The following is a 20,810-nucleotide window of genomic DNA, read 5'->3' on the forward strand; positions in this document are numbered from 1 at the left end:
TGTGAGTGCCCCTCAGCATCTGCCTCAGCTGTGCACCACACAACAAAAGCCCAGGGAGGCGGAGAGTTGAGCGTCTGTGGCCCATCATGCCATGCTGTGTACCCCTGTAATGAGTCAGTATTTAGAAGGCTGAAAACAAGGCCAGAAGAGAATGCAGACATTGTGCTGGCAGGGACACTTAAAATACAGGGAAGAGGAACAATCACAGGAAAGAGGACAAATTGTGGCTTATTAAATAATTCTGACAATTATGTGAACACAAACTACCACAAGGCAGGATAAACATATTTTGTCACCTATGAGAAACAGCCATGTAATGCAGTGGAAAAATAAGTACGCCAAAAATGCCAGTTTGATTTTCGTCCAGCTCCAGTAGAGCTGTACAACCTGTGCAAGGACTGAGAGAGAGCAGTCTGTCACTATGTCTAAAAAAGACATGCATAATCAGTGAAATGGAAAGATCTTGGAGGATGGATTCTGGGCACAGTGCAAAAAAAATTATTTTATTTTTGTCTCGAGTCCTGTATGGCAACTATGTACAAGAATAGGGAGCCTGTGTGGCATGAACAATGACTGAAATGGTAACATCACTGCAAACACAATGAATCACCACAGACTGTTGCAAAATAACACTCATTCTTCCAGATTAATCATAACAGTAGTCCTCCAGTGGCTTCCCTGTTAGTGCTAGTCACGACACACTCCCGTGAAAAAGCCCACAAAGAGGCCGCCTTCTCGCTACTTGTGAGAAAGCTATTAAGGTTTAACAAAATATAATACACTAATGCAGTGCTAACTGGGCAGAATTTCATGCATCCCTAATAATTCCTGTGACAACAAAAGAGGCAAAAAGAAGGACAGGGAGGGCAGGAGGGCAAGAGGGAGGGAGCCACAATGACCACTCAGCCACAAGCTGCCTGGGACTACACAGAGCCCCGAAGCCTGGCACATGCACACAGCTCTCTCTGTGTGTCCATTCAGAAGGCAGACAAGCTGGGACGAGCCGGATAAGCCTGCCTGTGACTCCACCAGGAAGAGGATCAATAAGAGGGAATGCACCATTTCAGATACAGCCAGACAGAGCCAGGGGCAGGGCAGAGAGGCAGAGCAGCACTTGAGTACTCATTATGTTGTGTAGGATGACACAGTGTGTGCAGCCACTTCTTTGGGCGTCTATGAATGGAGGAAGACGATGCAGACCCATTAGAGATTATGGCAGACCGCACAGTAATTGGATTAAAGCGCTAATGAAAATAAAAACTGGCATGAGCGTGTCTCCATCAAGGTTACGGAGCTGAGAAAGATAATTGTGTGTGAATGCGTTGAGAGCAGGTGGAGAAACCAGCGGCTCAAACCCATCCTATGACCGGAGAAATGTTGAACAATGTTCACCACGGCCATCTACTCTCCCTCGCTTGCTGGCATGGAAACATTTGGCTGCAGCTGAGCATTTGGAAATCACCCACCAGCAGTCAATCACATACTTATGTCCCGCCTCTCATACTAACAGTCTGATATTAACACCTGCCAAGTATCAAATGCCAGAAAAATTTGTCTTTGCCAGTAAATAAACAAGGGTCATCCACCACAGTAGCCAAGATGATGATGCCTCAGCTGGTCTTTTCCTGTCCTCATATTTTGTCCCTACTGACCACTATACACTTTCGCCAACAAGCCAATCAAATCAAAGCAAAACAGTGGCTTTGCATCAAACGGGCTTCTGATTAGCTGCTTCTACAAAAAAAGCTGCTTAACTGTTATTTCCCATTTGCCTGAATGCTTCACGGCCAAACACTGGTTTGAAGATAAGCACATACAACACAGCCAGCGTGAAAAAAACAACAAAACAGGAAGAAAGACCAAGACAACGAAAAGATCTTAAGATAAAACTTAGTCACCAAGTTTGAAATCAAAGCCTCTATCAGCTCATCTCATCACTGAATTTTTCACAGCGTTCCTGACTTAAATCAGAACATGAAACAACTGAAAATGAGTAGGTAGGTTTTACAGCGACTCATCAAGACGACGGGCCATCAAACAACAGCAGCTGTAATACTGCTACCTGCAGTCTGAGAAGAACTTTAGAAGGTCATTCACTAGACATGTCATTTTAAGTTTACCTGAAGATGGTAAGCATTTATTCATTTCTTTGTGCTCATTTGTACTGGCATTATTTTCCCAAGAATCCTAAATTATACATAAAGCTTTTCTAGTAATGCTGTAAAAAACAACAGCCCCAGCAGTGTCGCGACCTTACTATTTTAATCAATTGTAATTTCAGAACACCAAAACAATACCTCAATGTTAATTATGTGCAAGTGGGCAGCTTCCTGCAATAAATAACCCACTAATTTGACCTCACAGACCAAGAATTGTGCTGCATTCTTGCTACGTACTGTTTCCTCCACTTTGATAATCTATATGCACAGGATCTCTTACTATCTAACTATCCAGACAACTGCCATTGAAGTGCCTTCAGTTTAATTCATCTCTCTGACGTGTATGTGCCAGTGCATCCCCTGCAGGAAAACTGCCCCCCTGCTAACCATATCAGACTAAAACCCTTTGATCGTGACACAAGAGTCATCTATGCTCCACTAAGAAGCTCGTCTGTTTTATCCTATTTGAAATTAGTTATACTTTATACGTCCCTATGGGGGAATTTGTCCTCTGAACGTGACCCATCCTGACTATTTTGGAGAGCTGGGTAACTACAGCACAGTTCCAGGGGACCGACTTCAGCTCCGAGGCCACCACCTTGGTCTGGGGCAATAGCAGGAGTGTCCTAATATAACTAATGTGCGTGTCTTTGGGGTTGGAAACCACAGCACCCAGAGGACATCCATGCTAACATAGGAACAACACGAACCTCTACCCTGTCTACATAGCACACTGTAAAGCAACAGTGCTAACAACACTCAGGTGAGGAAAACACTGGAGTATGTAGTCGAATGCTTGATTAGCTTAGAATATAACAAATAGCTTTGAGATGTTAAAAAAAGGTCAGATTTTAAATTCTTCTCATTTCTTCACACTACAAACTTCCATGATGGTCAGGAAATGCTTTTCTCGCCCTTCTGACAAGGGCATGCCGGGTACTCTGGTTGTGTTATTCAAGGCCCTCCCTCATTAATCCATGCCACATCTAATTGTGCTAAGCCATAACAGCGGGCCATTTGCATTCTTATGCGACGACGGCATGCTCTTCTGTAATCTTTGCAGTTGCTGACTAATTAGATGTGTTGCTGACAAGCTAGTTAAGGATGGGTAACACTAGTCAAGCTATTAGACAAGCTGTTAGACAGTCTTGTGCTGGTTCAGTCGTGACCTGTGGAACCTATCAATAATAAAGTAACCCTACCCAGATTGATACCTGTGGAGTACTTCTGTGAGTATCAGACACCTTTAAAGAGCGACCAGTGCTGTGTCTGGTAACCACACTTTGGCTAATGTTGTGATTACCCCCAGAACACCACTGTGGGCAGGTAGGAGTCTAACATAAATACAAGCACAGTCTGAGTTTCCATTTTAGTGTTTTTGGATTGAGGAGAGAAACCCTAGCCTGATTTTAAGGCATTCTATGTGCAGTATGTGGGGCTTGAGGAGGATTAAGTTTAAGCAGCAGATGGATTAAGGAAAGTAATGGTCAATCAACCTTAAAGCTAGAATATGGGACTTATACATAAGCTAGATGAACGTCCATTATATTCTATATGGCCCTATAATTACCGAGATGCGAAAAAACCTAGATGAAATTGTGGTATTTGATAATGAAAATGGAATCAATTATAAAGCACGGACTATCATGGAATTGGCTAAAATACTAATACTGTTTACAAAAGTCAGTTTTTCTTGCCATTAAGCATTTATTCACAGCGTCTAAGCTAATTGAACAGAGAAACTATGCAGTTATGTTTTGTTGTCATTTACGGGCTTCTGTTCTGTGCTCTCTGGGTTGGTATTTCACGGAGGGCTGGGCTCAGCTCATCCACACACACCGGGTGTAAAAGTTACGTCGGGTCGGTAAATACAATCAATTAGCCAGCTGATTGGGCTCGTCTGCGCTGCTCTCTGCCTACGTCTGTCTCCAACTTTACTTTGACCGCGGCGCTGCGACTGATGGCCAAAGTCAGCAGTATTTTTCTCGGTCAGCCAGGCTGAATCAAATCCTCCTGTGCTCCTCCTCTGTTCCAGAGGCAATGTCTGATGTTTATGTGCCAAGCTAGCTGTCACTTGCAAATGCATAAATGCATCAGAATGGCCTAGAAAGACTATGTCTGCTTTTCAAAGTGAGGTGTTAACACACTGTGAATACATATCAGTAAATGGAAATAAGATTGATTGTATTATATTCACAGGAAGTAAAAAAATGTTACCTACGTCCCTTATAAATCAAGAAATCCCACTAAATTGTGATGGAAATTTAGGTTATAGTAGTTTTTGGATTCTGGGGTTTTATTAAAAAAAAACCCCAAAAAGGCAAAAAAAGAAATCAATGATCATTATTGTTGGACCCTGCAGTCATGTGGAAGAGGCCGTCATCCTAAAAACAGAGGAATTTGACATTATCAGCTAAATTTAGAGCAGAGCAAGATGAAATTCTGATGTGAAGCACTTCATTTTACAAAAGAAAAGCATGTTTTTTTGTATTAAAGCACTTTCTTCAATAATAAATAGTGCAATGTTATATTACATCAAATTCATTAATTACATTAGTTAAATTTAGAATATTTTCTTATTGAATTGGTGAAACTTTAATCATATACCATGTGATTAGAAGCTCTTTCTGATGACAAAATGCGGTTAAATGATAAAACATAGAATTCAAGGCGGTTAGCATTGTTGCCTCACAGCTAGAGTGCTTCAGGTTTGAACCTGGGGTAGGGTAGCCCTTCTGTGCGGAGTTTGCATGTTCTCTCCAGGTACTCCAGCTTCCTCCCACAGTCCATGACGTGCACATTTGGTGACTCTAAATTGTCAGTAGGTGTAAACATGAGTGTGAATGGTTGTCTGTTTCTTTTTGTTAGCCCTGTGATAGTCTGGTGACCTGTCCAGGGTGTATCTCACCTCTCACCCGGTGTTAACTGGGATAGGCTCCAGCACCCCCGCGACCCTCACCGCGGTGACAGAAAATTAATGAATGAATGAAAACTAAAAAGGCAAAATTTTGGAAAGAAAATCACACAGCCCTACATTCAAGCCTTTGCCAAACAAGTTCACACAGGACTGATTAGGCCTTAACCTATCGCTAGAATTGCCGCCAGGGAAGTTTTGGTGTTGTGTGTCCGTGGTGACTGTAAGTGCATTGATACTGTTGTTTAAATTTTGTTGTTTCTTTGTTTGGCACTGCTTTTTGTTTTTTCAATGAGTCATCTGTATGTGCATGATTCGGATGTTTTTCTTTTTATACTATGTGTGTTGACAGTTAGAAATAAAGATTAAACTACTATTAAACACCTTGCAGTTGAATGCCTCCTAGCACCAGTCAAGTTACAGGTATAGTTTACTGTGAAAACATGGATGCTTCACACACATCTTGCCCCCAACAGCATAGAAGATCTATACCATCAGCACAGTTTCAAGGTGGACACCAAGATTAGTCACCAATTCAGTGTCTGACCAAATGTCTCCCCTTCTGTTCCCGAGTTATGATGTTGAATAATGGCCAGAAAAGTGTCTCTGCATAACAATTTGATGTCACAGTGAAGCTGACCTTTGACCTTTTGGATATAAAATGTCATCACTTCATCGCTTTATCCTAGTAGACTTGTTTTGTTTTTTTACATTCATTATAATTAGTGAATGAATTCTTGACTCATGGCCAAAAAGATGTCTTGTGAGGTCACAGTGACATTGACCTGTGACCTTCAACCACCAAATTCTGGATCACTTCATCACTGAGTTCAAGCAGATGTTTGTGCTTAATTTGAGGAAACTACTGTAAGATGTTTTTGAGATACCACGTTTACAAAAATGAAATTGACAAGGTCACAGTGACCTTGACCTTTGACCACCAAATTCTAATCAGCTCATTGTTTAGTCAAAGTGGACGTTTGTGCCAAATTTGAAGAAATTCCCTCCAGCTGTTCTTGAGATATTGTGTTCACAATACTGAAACAGACACAAGGTCACAGTGACCTTGAGTCCAGACTGTGCATGTGTGCACAACGTGAAGAAATTCCCTCATGTTACTCTTGAGCACTCATGTTCACAAAAATAAAAGACAAGGTCACAGTGATCCTAACCTCTGACCTATGATCACCAAAATGTAATTAGCTCATTGTTAACTTCAAGTGGACACTTGTGCCATATTTGAAATAAATTCCTCAAGGCGTTCTTGAGATATCATGTTTACAAAAATGGGATAGACGGACAACCTGATAACATAATGCCTCCAGCCATGGCTATTGTCGGCGCAGAGGCATAAAAACAGGAAGGGAGGAGAGACATTAGCAACGAAGTAGCAGCTGGGAGTATGGCAGAGGCTACGGATGAAAATCCAAAAATGCGTTCAAGAAAAGTTTCTGGGGTGGATGCTCAAGAAAAAAAGGAACTTGATGTTTAGAGAACGATTAAAAGACAAAATATTTGCAAGGGAAGACCTTAAGGGAGCGCTCCTGGGGATGAAGGAGATAACGTTATGAGCACACGCTGACAGTGTTAATGTGATAACTCTCACTGCCAGAGGGGGGAGACAAAAGCCCCATACTCCAGCTTTAAGAAGTATGCTACATTGTGTTATTTTTCAGCCAGTCTGGTCTATAACACAAATGCTGTGATTCAATCATTTCGCACTTTTGGTGAGACAACAAATTCATACTCAAGCAATGACTCATGAACAACCTGTTACTACACCTGCTAAGCAAATCTGTTCATGTTTACTGTTAGCATGTAATATCAGGTGCCCCTCTCTTTGCAAATCCAATGTATATTCAAGAAATACTAAGGAACTGAGACTTAGATGCACTGGATCTTGATCATACCACATACAGTTATCTGCTTGAAAGAACAACAAAAGCAAAAGAACTTTGTTTGGGTTTCATTAAAAGCACTAATTGGGAAGCTGGGTCCTTTTCCCCCCTCATGTTCCTGATATAGCTGTCAGTACAAAAGAGCAAGGAAAGCCCAAGGTTGTGTTTTACATTCTCTAAGACAGACTGGCTAGGCGTGGTCCGTCTTCACAACGGCTCCACTGAGGGCGACAGATGGCACAGAGGCACCTTATGACACAACATGAGCTTCCACACACACATACACGCACACACACCTTGGCCAATCAGAGGCTGGACTGTAAAAATAGACACTGGGACAGGGCTAACCTCCAGAGAGTTAACTACTCTATTCCTCAGGGCTAGAATCTCCGGAGACATCTACAGAGAGGGAAGACTATCACCATTAATCTAGGCGCTTAAAAACAGGGTTGTGATGAATTAGAGTCGGGTAATGCCTTTTTTCTGATTTTATGCCTGCTTGTTGTACATGTAATACGACTCTCAATACGTGACAGTTTCAGCTAAGTGGCCCGGACTAATTCCATTACCAGTGGACATACATGGATTTGAGGGTCATATCTTTATTCAAAGGCTTTAGATTTATACTTTGGCAGCAGAAAATAAGGTTTTGCATGGAGAGCGGTACATACAGTATCCTGATGATATGCATATCCATCTGCGCGAAATCATCGCATCTGGCAGTTTTTATTTATTGAAGATTTATTGATGGACCGCATTTGTTTGACCTTCGGATAATAACAACCAGTCTTGAACGCTGATTACCACACTCCGCTCTCTTAAAATTCATTGCAGTCTGAGGTAGAGCCAAGGCAGTATACACTGCACGTTTGAACTGCAGCTCATTGGATGTTCTGTTACAAATCCTGTGAGCTGCACTACTGGAATAAATTTGTAAGGAGCTGAAAAACCTGAGAAATTCACTCAGTACTGAGAAATTTAAGTCATCTGAGAATGTCAATTTTAAGAAGTTCAAGTGATCCTTCATTTACACTGGAAGAATAAACTCAGCGGGGGAATGCACTTTGTGGAAGTTTTCATTTATATACATGTGTTCTCTGTGCTCAAGGTCTACGGCTAAACTTTACAGAGGTAATATCAAAAGCAACATCAGGACAGTGATCGTTACATAAAAAGACTCAATAAGACCATAAAAACATATATTAAACACAGACTGAACGTGTGGCTACTCAATTCTAGTTTGTCATCTAGAATTTATTATGCATTATATACAAGTGACATGACATTTTCTCCATTAAAAATTCAGAACTTTTATTAGACCAGTTCCCACTTGAATTTATTGTTTCTCAGAGGGACACAGGAACTTCAACCAAAACCCAAGACCTAAAATGTCACAGGAAATTAAGAATCCGTCTGCACAAAAAAACTCTGAAACAAGGATTTGACCTTGATGTGACAGACTGGCCCTGGCATTAACATTTTGTCACAGTCATCTATTGACAATATTGCAAGTATAACAGCTGTTTTAAGACTACCCATATTTAATGAAGCGATCACATGCCCTTTGCAACAAGTGTGGAGTCTCCTTTAGGATAGTACATCACAAGGTCATATGTGCAATCTCTTGGAGAGACACATAATTTCATTGCTCCTCTGGTTTCATGTCTAGCCCAGTAGTTTCTGTACCACAGCTCAGTGAAGGCAAGCATGCTTACCACATTGTACGTGGATGATACGCTGCAGGTAATATTCTACTGATAACTCAGAGACACACAGTCACAGATTTTTAAAGGTCAAGAGGTTCACTTAACAAGACCTTGACCCATTCAGCATAGGTAAACACCGTGCAATTCGTCTCCACGCTCTTGCCACTTGTTTAATGCACTCTCCTCTGGTTGTTTAAACAAGATCTCTTTGAAACACTAGCAAACTAACCACAGCTGCCTCAGCCCACAGCATGCTAGCATTGTGGGAAAACATGTCAAGCCATCAGTGAATAAATATCCAGGACCTCAGGCAACACAGCAGCTCCAAGATGGAGCCATCCAATCATGATGTCTCATGTTGCAAAAGAATTTCAACACTGCATTCCTCCGAGCTAATTTTCTAATTACGTTCTCTGAGAAAATTAGCTTGAAAACAATGTTTCATATTTTGCACTACACTTCATAGTGCCATTATTTGGACAGACACTGCAGATATTACAGTCCAACTGCAATTAAAATGCTTACTTTGCACAACCAGATCTGCTATGTTAGATAAGTGGTCTTCTGTCCTTGTTTGTGAATACAAATCAATACCATAACAGTGATTCACATTTTACATCTTGTGATCTAATGAGGGCACTCCCTTAGGTGTTAGACTTGTTGACTTGACAAGACAGGGAACAATCAGAACATTTACATGCAGCCAGTCACAACATTTATGTCAAAGAGCCAGTGGTTTCCCCAGACAATAAGATAGAGACAATATGTACAAAATCAATAGGAATATAATTCTTTTAACATTACAAGTCATTGCATTGCTTGTTTGCCACCTAGTTAAAATCCCAGAAGGAGGTACCACATACACAGACAGTAACAGTGACAAAGACACACTCCCACGAGTGTACAGACATATGTCCAGAAAACCAACCATGCAAGCAAATACAGAGCAAAGGAGTGTGGTAGACAGGAACACAGTAAACAATCCTGGGTAGCTAAAGTATTGCAACGAAACGCTTAAAGTCAATCCCACAAAACAAGCTACATGAGTGATGCTTTTATCTGACCTCCCCTTGATATCAACATAGCAGAAAAGCTGTGCGAACACATTTCCCAATATGGTGCAGTAAGACCAACAAATGATATGAATGCCACAACAGTTGATGCCAAACATCCTTAATGCTTCAACACGGTGGCTTATATTCACTGGTGAAAGCGCCATGACCCTGTTCAGTCAAAATGTGTTTTAGCTGTGTGTTACTGTAGCCACTCAGGCAGAGAGAGCGGCCATGTGCTGTCATAAGGCAGAGAACAGCCCTTCACAGGCATACCCCCCTCTCCCCTCTAATGGAGGTTGTTGTGAAGGAATCTCCAGTGGGAGTAGATACACAAATCACCAGTATGCCATTGAGAATACAGTGGATGATTACTGTTTGCTAACAGCATACATGCAAGCACAGTCACAGATTTTATTTTTTATAATGCAAGTAATGCTTTATGAAGTGTGTGTTTGATTTTTCACAATACTACCACATACTTCAAAATTTCTTTAGCTTGGAAAAGACTAGATAGCAAGAAATAGACTGTGGGGAATATGGTGCAAGCAGTATAAAACCTACCGGGGTTTGGGTTAGTAAATTATACATACCAGCTTACTACAGTGTGAGCACCACAACCATGCACATGAAACCTGAACAGCACATTGCAGCTTCGTAATAACGAGTAAATACATGCTGGTATTTAAGACACTACCAGAGCAATGAAGGTTATTTTCTTGAGACAGCAGCAGGTCTCATTGGTGATTCTTCCAGATGTGGTGCCACCATTTTCAAACACTTTAAGGGTGCAATGATGCCCCGTTTTTACACTGGTCTGGCCACTATGACTACTGATGTGAGATGGTTTCCTTTTCTTCAGAGGGCCTGTCATCTGCCTTTGCACTCTATGACATCCATGGAAAAGATGCACAATGGGGTCCATGACACATCCGACTTCTGCTGGCAAAGAGAGCAAGACGGCTTTCAGGCAGTGGAAGTCAATGAGTCATACTGAGAGGAGATCCTTCAGGGAGGAGCGTGAGAGACATGGTAAAAAAACCAAGACAGACAAGATGCCAAACACACAGCGTACACAAAGAAAAGTTTGCTTCAAAAAAAGATGGCATTGGGTTACATACAAAGTTTGTTTGGGTATCACATTTTCAGTCTGCTCCATTTTCCTGGGTCAACCAAATCATACACTGATCTTAAAACACTACCATCATGCAATTACATTGTGTGATTTGTACCCCTGCACCCTTCTCCTGCCCTTTTGCCTTCTCACCCTCCATTTCACACTATCTCAACTAGGAATGTGTTTCCTCCTAATTCAAATTGGTTTACTGGAATGAATACAGTGGTATGATCATGTATTAAGGGTTAAATCAAACAGTTAGCCTTAGTTATTTTGGAGAAAATATGAAACTGTTGTAAATTCAGGCATAACCTAAAAACAGAGATAGTATTCATAAGCCATAAGGATCTGGCTTAGAAAGCAGCAACTTCTGTTTTAGTGCAGCCATAGAGGGCACTGGACAGCACTTTATCATTTATGAGAGTCATCTGTTCAGTCAGCCAACCAGGGTTGAACATATGAAAGTGAAATATGGAGAATTTCACCGGCTCTGTGGTACAACGATTTGAGGAATACATTTTGAAAAAAGTCTACTTAAACTTTCTTATGTAATCTTAAGTAGGGCATCAAAAAATAGCCAAAGACTGTATCGTATTAAGTCGCTGTGAGGTGTAAATTCACCACTTCTTCACCATGCAGAGGGCAGAGGATAATCTAAAGATAAAAAAATATATATTATCTTGGCGCCAGACCAGGCAAAACCTCTCTTCTTCCGGGCAGCTGCCTCTGTGTCTGCAGCTGACTGTACAGAAGAGCAGCATGAAAGTGAGAAACGCTTACTCTGCAGCTAAATCTGGGGACTGAAGCATCCCCAGCAGTTTACTGCACACTGACTTAAGAATAAAAACAAAACAACTGCTCGACTTGAAGGAATCTCAGTGGACTGAGGGGTCTCACACTGATGATTTGAACCTCTGACTTTCAGGGGGCAGCCTTAATCTGAAATATTTTCTTCCTTAAAATGCTGAATTTTCTCTGCTTTCTTCCACACTTGGAAAGCCCAATTCCCTATGCACATTTAAATACTAACCCCACTTTTTGTCTGTGTCTGTAAACAGACGTGATGTGCTTCAACAGTAGGGCAAAATGCTTGCAAGCTAACCCTCCCAGTTCCTCCTCCACTGGATAGGCACATCAACAAACCAGTGGGAGTTGCTCGTGCAGTGAAAAGGAAGGAAAATCCACCCCAGCTTTCTACCTGCGAACACACTAACTGTGGAGTGTTGGAATGCACGGAAGGCTGGAGATAAAACTGCTGGGAATCAAACCTTGCATCATGCGTATCTTTCTGATTTTGGGCCTTATTTGTAGGATGTTTGAGTTTATACTTTACTGTCACATCTGTCAGTTACAGTAGCCAAATTTGGCAGCAAATGCAGAACTGAGGTGTGTTAACCATGCAGTGTGACAGCCTGGGAGATCTGTCAATCAAAGCCAAGACGTCTTCGTATCACACAGAGTGAGACAGCCACCACGCAGAGATCCTTTATCTTTAGGTCAGTACGCAAAGCTTGTAACCACAGGTGAGGGCTGACCAGCGAACTATTGAGTTCAGTGAAGCCAAAGTTATATCATGCCAGCATCATCAAACACTGTGCCTTGATGTGCTCTCCATAAATATCATACACAGTGTAGGTGACAAGTCAACCCCAGTCAGAGTCCAATGCCAACACCCACTGTGTTTGAGTTTATGCCAATAAAGCAAACAGATCTTGAGGTTAAAGGGAATGAATGGCTTGCAACAGCGTCCGCCTGCACCCTATATAACACAGGGAATACTGCCATGAGATTTCCAGACACTGCAATAGGAAATCCTTATGAGCCCTCAATAATCTGTCACTGGGTTAAAAGATGGCCAACTGTTCCACAGAAGGTAATTCTGCGCTTCAACAAAACATCAGCTTGAGCACCTTGGAGTAAATAGGGTTTCAAGAGGGACTAAACAGTAGTCGGAAAACACCCCAGTAATGGAAACATGACTGCGTGCTGGTCCAAGGGCGCTCTTACCAAGCTAAACCATATCCAAACAGCCTTCAGCATTTCAGAGCAAAACTGATTCACCGCCAGCACTCTACCACTGAGGAGTAACTGTAGTACTCCAGTGACCTCTGACTCACAGATGGACTCTAATCCCCTCCAATCTTCCTGCTGCACCTCTTGTCTGTCGCATTCAGGAATTCTGCAAAGTGCTCCGTTCAGCTCCCAATGAGATTGCCTGTTAATGTTAGCAATTCGGTCCCCTCGATGAAAACACCTTAAAATTACCCTTTACAGCCTCTAAAAATTCCTTCCACACCCCAGCTTCTGTTGTTACATCTGAATGGTTTGGGTGTCTGTGTGTGAAAAGGGAAAGGGTAGATAGTCTGAATCTCTCAGTGCATTACACACTCCTGGGAAAGCTACTGTTGGGGCAAAGAAAAAAAAAGAAAAAGGTTGTCGTGATTTCATGTGGATTAGAAGAAAAACATGGCTAAATACATTCCAGTTAAGAGTCACACCTCAGTTTGGCTGTCAAAATGGGAAAAAAAGACATGTAAATATTAATGTCACCATGCCATCTGTTACAAGGCCGTTAACAACAGCAATACTTCTCCACATACTGCAGACTACAAGCAGCATGGCAAACGTCAGCATAAGATGGTGTAACATCCTCAAAATTACTCATCCATTATTCATTGGTATCAATCAGCACAGTCCTGCACATGCTGTCCAGATTAGAAAACAGGTCCAAGTGCCTGTCAAGATCTCAGGTTGCACTGTGTCAGCTGGTATAATGTTAGAATCTGAATGAGAACAATATACAAACAGCTGAACAGCTCATTATTACGATTATCATTATGTTAAGAAGGGTCGTTCGGAAAGCTACAGAAAACAGCAATGACAATTTCACAAAGAAAATATTTCAAAATATGTCACATTTAGAGACAGTTCATCATGACCCATGCACTTGCATTCACAGCAGCTGCACAGTTTAGCTACGAAATTAAAAATAGGTGCCATGTTGCCATGTGGGTTTCTTTCTATCTTTGGACATATCTGTTACATAATTTTAGATTACGCTGCACGAATGAGGATTAAATGAGGTTAATTCCCTCCCCCGATGATATCACTTTCAAAATTTTTCTTTTCCTTCCACTCCTCTAAAAATCCTAACACTGAGACATGTACTCATAAAATATGATCAGCTAGGATAATGTGACACAGTAGAGATCCCAGGGGCTGCGGGCTATAATACATTTATAAAAAAAAAAGTGATTACTATTATATATATCACCTTTTCATGAGTAGGCAAATTTTCTATGAATAAAGAGCTTTTGAAAAACGAGTGTGCGGGTCATCATCATCATCATCTGTGTATGATTTTGTATAAAATACTCAAGGTGCGCTGCTTTACACCGCTATGCATTACATCAGACACGCTTTTCATATGTTAAATCGTTAAATGGGTTAAAATACACTTGAGTGACTGTTAAAAAACGTCTGCAGGCGGCCCAAGTGTAGCCCATCTGTGGGAATCACTGACATCCTTTCAAAGTGGATCCTGCACACTGAATGGATAAGAAGCAGCTATAGCCGCCGCGGCTCCTCAGGAGATGGTGCCTCCTTAGCATGATCTAATTAGAGATTAAAAATAACAGATTTTTTAACGGAATGAGTGTCACTTCCCTGCTTTAATGACAGACCTTTTTTTTTCAGAATATTAATGCATGTCATGACTTTGTGTATAACAGAGGTATCTCCAAGTTGCCAGGCAATGACTAAGCTGGTAGAGGAGTATAACGTTAGAGGAGATGGTGACACACTATGGTGACTGCATAAAAAGAAGGCCTGAGGCATAGCAATCTGAATTTTCCCTGCTCTGTGCATGGTGATGCATCCTATAGTGTTTCAATAATGAATGCACTATGATGTGCATGGATGCATGAGAAGACACACACATACACACTGCTTCCCTTCACATTCCATAAAAGAAGTGGAGTGCTAAATCCTAGCCAACAGCAAATTGCTTTATCACGGTAAGATGAGACATGCACTCATTTTCTTAAAATCAGACATACTGTACAGCTCGCTTTCAGGAGTTTGCATTGAGAAGACTCATCTGTACATCTTTTAAATTGGGACACCGTTCCTTCCAGCATGGGTAGTGACATGACTGTAAAGCTCATTTCCTCTCTCAGGGGCCACATGGGCCACAGACAAGGCTGTGATGATGACTTAGTTTGGGTCACAGAAGTCCTGTTTTCCCCTGCATCTCTCTCACCCAAATAAGATATGGAAAGACAGATCATGAGCCAGGAGGAGCTCTCACTTCATAACAGCCTAAGCAAAAGGATAAATCAGTCTTTATTTGCAAGTGAATAGCCTAGAGAGTAAAGGTGATACATTTTGCCAAGTGCAGCGAGCATTTACATAGCTGGAGGTGACTGGTCAAATCTGATCAAATGAGAATCAGAAAGAAAATAGCCACATTGAAATGGCTCAAAGTTGCTTTTTACCATTGTCAAGAGGAGATGGTAGCCTGACCAAACATGCAATTATACCCAGCAGATAATTTGATACTTTACAAAAACTTTGACCCTGTCACAGGTTCTTTTGTCCCAAAGAGGAAAAGCTTCAAAGCGGAGAGAGGCCGTATAATGCCTAAAGGTTTGCCAATCTAGGGTTACATGTCCACAGGGATCCTGTATTCACAGTGCTGGCCTCTTTTTTTTTTAATTTGATGAATGACAAGGACACGTTGTTCTAATTTCCTGATAGCTCTTGAGATCTTAACATGTTTTCAATTTAGAGGGAAGCAGCCATCCTGTAGTATGAATTTAGGATTGCAATCTTTAGCTAAAAAGCAATGTGTACTGAAGCAGGTTTTTAGTGACAAGATATAAACCAAGCTCGTCTCCCAGGCCTCAGTGTTGCGTTTAACCTGTTTTCTGCTCTTAAATTAACTGGTTAATTATATAATAACTCAAACCTCACAGGAATGACATAAGGATGCTACCACTTCAGAAGCTAATCACTGTAAAATAAACCACTGAGCCCCACAGCCTGCGTCACCTCTGTCAGCAAACCCTCAGGAAAGGCTGTTTATGTTCCTCCCACAGCGCTTTCGGGTCACGTGCATGTGTAATGTCATCTTTTTAGCATCCTTGGGCAATGCAGCTCCTCTCAACTCTCTCAGACCTGGATCTGTCTGATCCACTCCCCGTCACTATTAGAGTCAAGTAGTCCTGGCTGCAACAAAACCACAGTCCCTCTCTCTCTCTTGCTTTCCCTCTGGATGAAAAACCTTAGCATCTATGAGATTTTCAGAAAATGATGTGCAAGAGATATGGCTGCTTTAACGATGGTCTACAGTGATTTATGGTGAATGGGTATTTCACTGACTGTTTCACAGTTAAGAAAATATATGAATTTGTTGAAATGACTGGTCTGAATAGATAGAATACCTAAAACATGCATGGCTGACAGTTTCCCAGAAATTGTCTCCCAATCGTGTAGTTGTGTTTTTCCATCATCAGTTCCATTCTGAAACATATTCTGGTTCAATAAACATCCTCGAACGGTTTGCAGCGGCCTGTCAGTAGACACTCTGTTCTTGGCAGCTTTGGTTATTTGATAAGACAAAACTAAAATCACAGAAAATGGAGGTGAAAAGCTACACTGGTGCGAGCACTTCAGCTGCTTTGGCTGGATTTCCCAAATGGACCTTTCTCCAAACGTCTGTCTGACTTTAATATGATTTTGTAGAGGACTGCTTGACACTCAAAGTGGAAGGCAAGTTAAGCAATGTCTGCAAATGCACGACAGTACAATCAGTCTTTCTGCTTCGCTTTATAAGCAATTACTACTGGTGTCCGTCCACAGCAACACTTGCTTTCCATGATGGTTTTAATCGAATGCTTAATTGTGTTTTGCATTACTGGACTAATGAAGCACCAACCCACAATCAAACTGTCGAAGGGATGAACTGAATGATGGAAAATTTAATTGGCAATAATGTTGATAAACAGTTAATCGTGTGAGTCATTTAATGAGCAAAAATGCCAAACATTTACTGGTTTCAGCTTCTCAAAAGCGAGCATTTGATGCTATTCTCTGTTTTCTTATAACTGTGATTGGAATACATTGGGTTTTGCTGCTGGTTGACAAAAGAAGAATTGAAGAAATCAACAAGCAAAATTGTGGCAAGGATTTTTCACTATTTCCAGTCATTTTGAAGACTAAATGATCAATGAATTAATGGAAGAAATAACAAAGACATTACTCGCCAAAAAAAGAAAAGCATTAGTAGCAGCCCTAATCATGATACGCATTTCCTCTGTGGCCTCTCTGCAATCAAACCAAGGACGGGGAGAAACTGTAAAGGTCTCTGCATTCAGTCGACCTTTGTAAACTGATTGGCTGTGGTCATGCATGCAACTGAAAAGAAAGACTTGCTGTATCTGTTTTGGGGGGAAGGAAATCTATTTCAGTGGACCTCCTAAATAAATTCTAAATATGGGAAACACTGCTGGCTGTACACGATGTGCACACACTGTTCTGAAATAATCACTTTATCAAGTTGGAGTTGTTGGACTAGCAGCCATTGCTCCTGGCGGTGTTGGTCTCCATGCTCATGAAGCTAAGTCAGACGTAAAGAGGTCTGGAGCTTTTATAAGTCAGCCTGCAGTCAGCCATGCCTCCATCTTGCTTTGTAAATGGAGCAGCATGGGGCTACGTCATCACTCCCGCATGATCTGACTGATGATGTAACACAGGCTATGTGAAACAATCCTACTGTAAACTAGAGAGCCACATATCGCTGTTGAAGAGAGAGAGAGCCATATGGCGAGATGCAGAGTGCAGTTCATTCATCATATCCCACAGGTTGAGGACACTGGGAACCCATCTCTTATCACACACGGCTCTGCTTCATTTCTCTCACTTTGATTTCTGGAGGCTATATTTCAATTTCTGTCAGAAAACGCAGGCTTGAAATTCTCCCATGTTTCAGTTATCAGTTTGAAGGGGATCAATTAATAATTACGTCAAGAGGCTCAACAGACCCATTGAGCTGAGAGGAAAGGAAGAAAGAGATGGTTAATCCTTCCCAAATCTCAGTTCAGTCATAAATACTGCAACTATGCCATATAATCATCTACTGAGAGACTGCCAGTTTTCTTTGATTTGCACTCAATTACAAAAGTGACATTTACAAAAGTAACATTTCTGACATTTGTACAGTGCTAAACACTACAAAAGTAGATTCAATAAAGGAATACAAAACAAACGTTTTAATTTGAGCCTTAGTGGAGGTATTTGAGATATGAGAGAAAGTGATTAAAAGGCCAGAATCATGCAGTTTTATCTCTATTATATCCAAATTCAACGTAACTGTAACATTGGCCACTGTCCATTGCACATTTTGTACAACTGAGGTAATGCTTTTTAAGTCATCGCAGATTCAAACCAAAATCAAACCCTGAATTCCCTTTCCAAATTGTACAATAGAGTTTATCTTATTGGTCAGCTGGGCTAATTACCAAAATTAGGTTATTGCAGATGAGGCTGATAAGTAAGAAGAAACTGCAGGTTCGACAATTCAACAATAATCAGCCTCATAAATCAAGTACCAATGACTAAAAAGATCCTTCATAGTCATATAACCCCAGAAAATGTGTTATAGCTTCAGATGTTCTGACAAGATTATACACAAAAATAAAAGATGTTTTCCCTCAAACAGAATTTTCAAAGGCTGCAGCTTCTCAATTTATTCTCTATCATTTTTTGATCTCATCTAATGCCTCCATTAAATTAGCAGGTTTCCTCGAGATGTCAAAAGTAGCCTATGATATTTAAGTGGTCAAGTGTAATTGGTGTTTGATACATAACAAAATAACGTGTCAAATGCATTAGAATATGCTTAAATTAAATTATGGCACAAGAGGAAACAGAGTCCCATCATGAGGCTATTGCAAATTGACATTTCTACATAAAATGTTCCATCAAAGCCAAGAGAAATTGCATTATCATTACAATGCAGGAAGAGCTCCTCCACTCCCTGTGCGTTTTCCTCTCCTGCCTGAGGAACACCCCTGCACATATTGGATTGTACATAAAGGATTAAAAGGCTATCCCACGAAAACCCTGAGCCTGAGTGTAGCTGAGAGTACTACTCCTCCAACTGTAATCGTCTCACATGTCAAATTACTGATTTTAATCAAAAAAATGGGCGTGCAAAGGCTATTAAAAATGTAATTTATCACAAAACTCCCTCAATTAGACTTACATAACGACACATTTTACCAACTTAGAGGATCTCATTTCAAAGCCGTTATCGTGGCATCAGATTACATAACAGATGATTCAGAGTAGAAGTTGTGCTTGCTGTGCATCAGTGTGCCAGAGAGACCAAATAAACCCACATTGTCCCCTAACAAACCCTTCATGTTGGCTACTTTGCACGAGCCAGCCCCCCCTTAATCGCATCACACCTGCCAGGTGCAACCTCAAGATATCACGTGCTTTATTCTGCACAGTGTACCTTTAACAGAGAGACCGTGACTCAACCCAGAAGGCTGTGTGTGCGTGTGTGTGCATGTATGTGTGTCTACAAATACAAGGCGCCTAGCATCACTCCCTATCAACAACAAACACGTCCCATCCAAGCTGAGACCAACGGCCGACACCAACACGACTATACATGGGAGGAGAAATGAAATCCCCACGCCACATTTCCATTCACATAATGCTCACATCCTTGCTAATACAATCCCAAAGCTTGTCCTTCCTGGGTATCATGTTTAATTTAATGCACAATAACGCTAGGTCAGCGTGCAGGCTGGTCACGCGAGGAGTATCTGCGTTATTAGAGTGTCTCCAGGGGGAGAAATGGTGCCTTTAACACATTAGCATCAAGCTGTCTTTACTTAAAAACACATCACCGAGCTCGGCAGTAAGCTAATTAGCAGCAGTCGCAGTACCGTTACCGTTGCACCTTCTAAACAGAGTGCCTGCGGGCGGAGGGAGGAGGAGGAGGAGGAGGACCAGGAGGCGAGTGGATGCCTGCCGTCCTGACCACTATCACAGGCTGCTGATACATCCACAGCAAAACATAAACATATCCAGCTCAAGTGCTGAATGGGAGATTTTCTTACCTGTACAGCCCACCAGACACAAGGCTAGGAAAATATCCCTCAACTGGACCATTGCAACTCCGGAGTAAATGTTAAACGGCGTCACTAACGTTTATCTCCGCTCGGTCCCTGCGGTGTTGCCCTCGGGTTTCCTCGCCGTATCTCAGCAACTGTTCATCCTAATCTATATTTCTAAAGCTGGTCGGTGGTAACTGTCAGCAGCGGCAGCAGTGGCAGCGTCGTTGATGACAAGCAGCGGCCGGAGATTAGCAGTGATGAGCGCCAGTGCACTGTTCAAAGTCTGACTGACAAGCAGAGCCTTCTCACACACGGCGATTACTCCGCGCGATGAAGGACCTCCTGTTAAATAGTGCGCGGGGCTCAAAGGGACCCAGTGTCATAGGGAAACCCCCGTAATAATCATAATAACGCAGAAAATTCTTATGACTACATTGTACTGCACGTCAGCACACAAAAGATATACTGACAGAATGAACCATCAATATTTTTTTTAAAAAAAATAATAATAATTTATAGCTTTTTTCTGTGGTAAAAAAAATATTGCTCCTGATATGCTTCAGGTTGTCATCACCACATAATGGGAAAACTGTCCTCTGGAGACAAAATATGTTTGTGTACTGAAAAATATACAGTGCATGTACAAATACATGTTAACCCTTTGAGAACTGAGCAAATTGTCTTGGTTTCTTTCGAAAACATGGGAAGAAAACAATGAGCAATGAAAGAAAGAATGACCCCCCAAAAATAGCAATAAATTGAAAATAAATTTTAAAAAAAAAGAGCTGTAAAAGAGCTTAAAAATTATAATAATTCTGTAACATAATTTTAAA

General features: G+C 41.3%; 1 protein-coding gene across 8 annotated transcripts in view; it reads right to left on the reverse strand.

Moving 5' to 3' along the window:
- The window catches only part of ncam1b (neural cell adhesion molecule 1b), a 104,615-nt gene extending 84,364 nt beyond the window's left edge, over nt 1-20,251 (reverse strand). For 4 of the 8 annotated variants that reach the window (XM_078167017.1, XM_033630882.2, XM_078167015.1 and 1 more), the window contains exon 1: nt 19,981-20,251. In XM_078167017.1, coding sequence (XP_078023143.1) covers nt 19,981-20,032 — 52 coding nt within the window. In that variant the 5' untranslated portion in view covers nt 20,033-20,251. The remainder of the gene's footprint in view (nt 1-19,980) is intronic. The other 4 variants (XM_033630886.2, XM_033630884.2, XM_033630891.2 and 1 more) reach the window with 1 other exon arrangement.
- Nucleotides 20,252-20,810: the final 559 nt, after the last annotated feature.

This window comes from Epinephelus lanceolatus, chromosome 4, assembly GCF_041903045.1.
Source record: "Epinephelus lanceolatus isolate andai-2023 chromosome 4, ASM4190304v1, whole genome shotgun sequence".
Classification (NCBI taxonomy): domain Eukaryota; kingdom Metazoa; phylum Chordata; class Actinopteri; order Perciformes; family Serranidae; genus Epinephelus; species Epinephelus lanceolatus.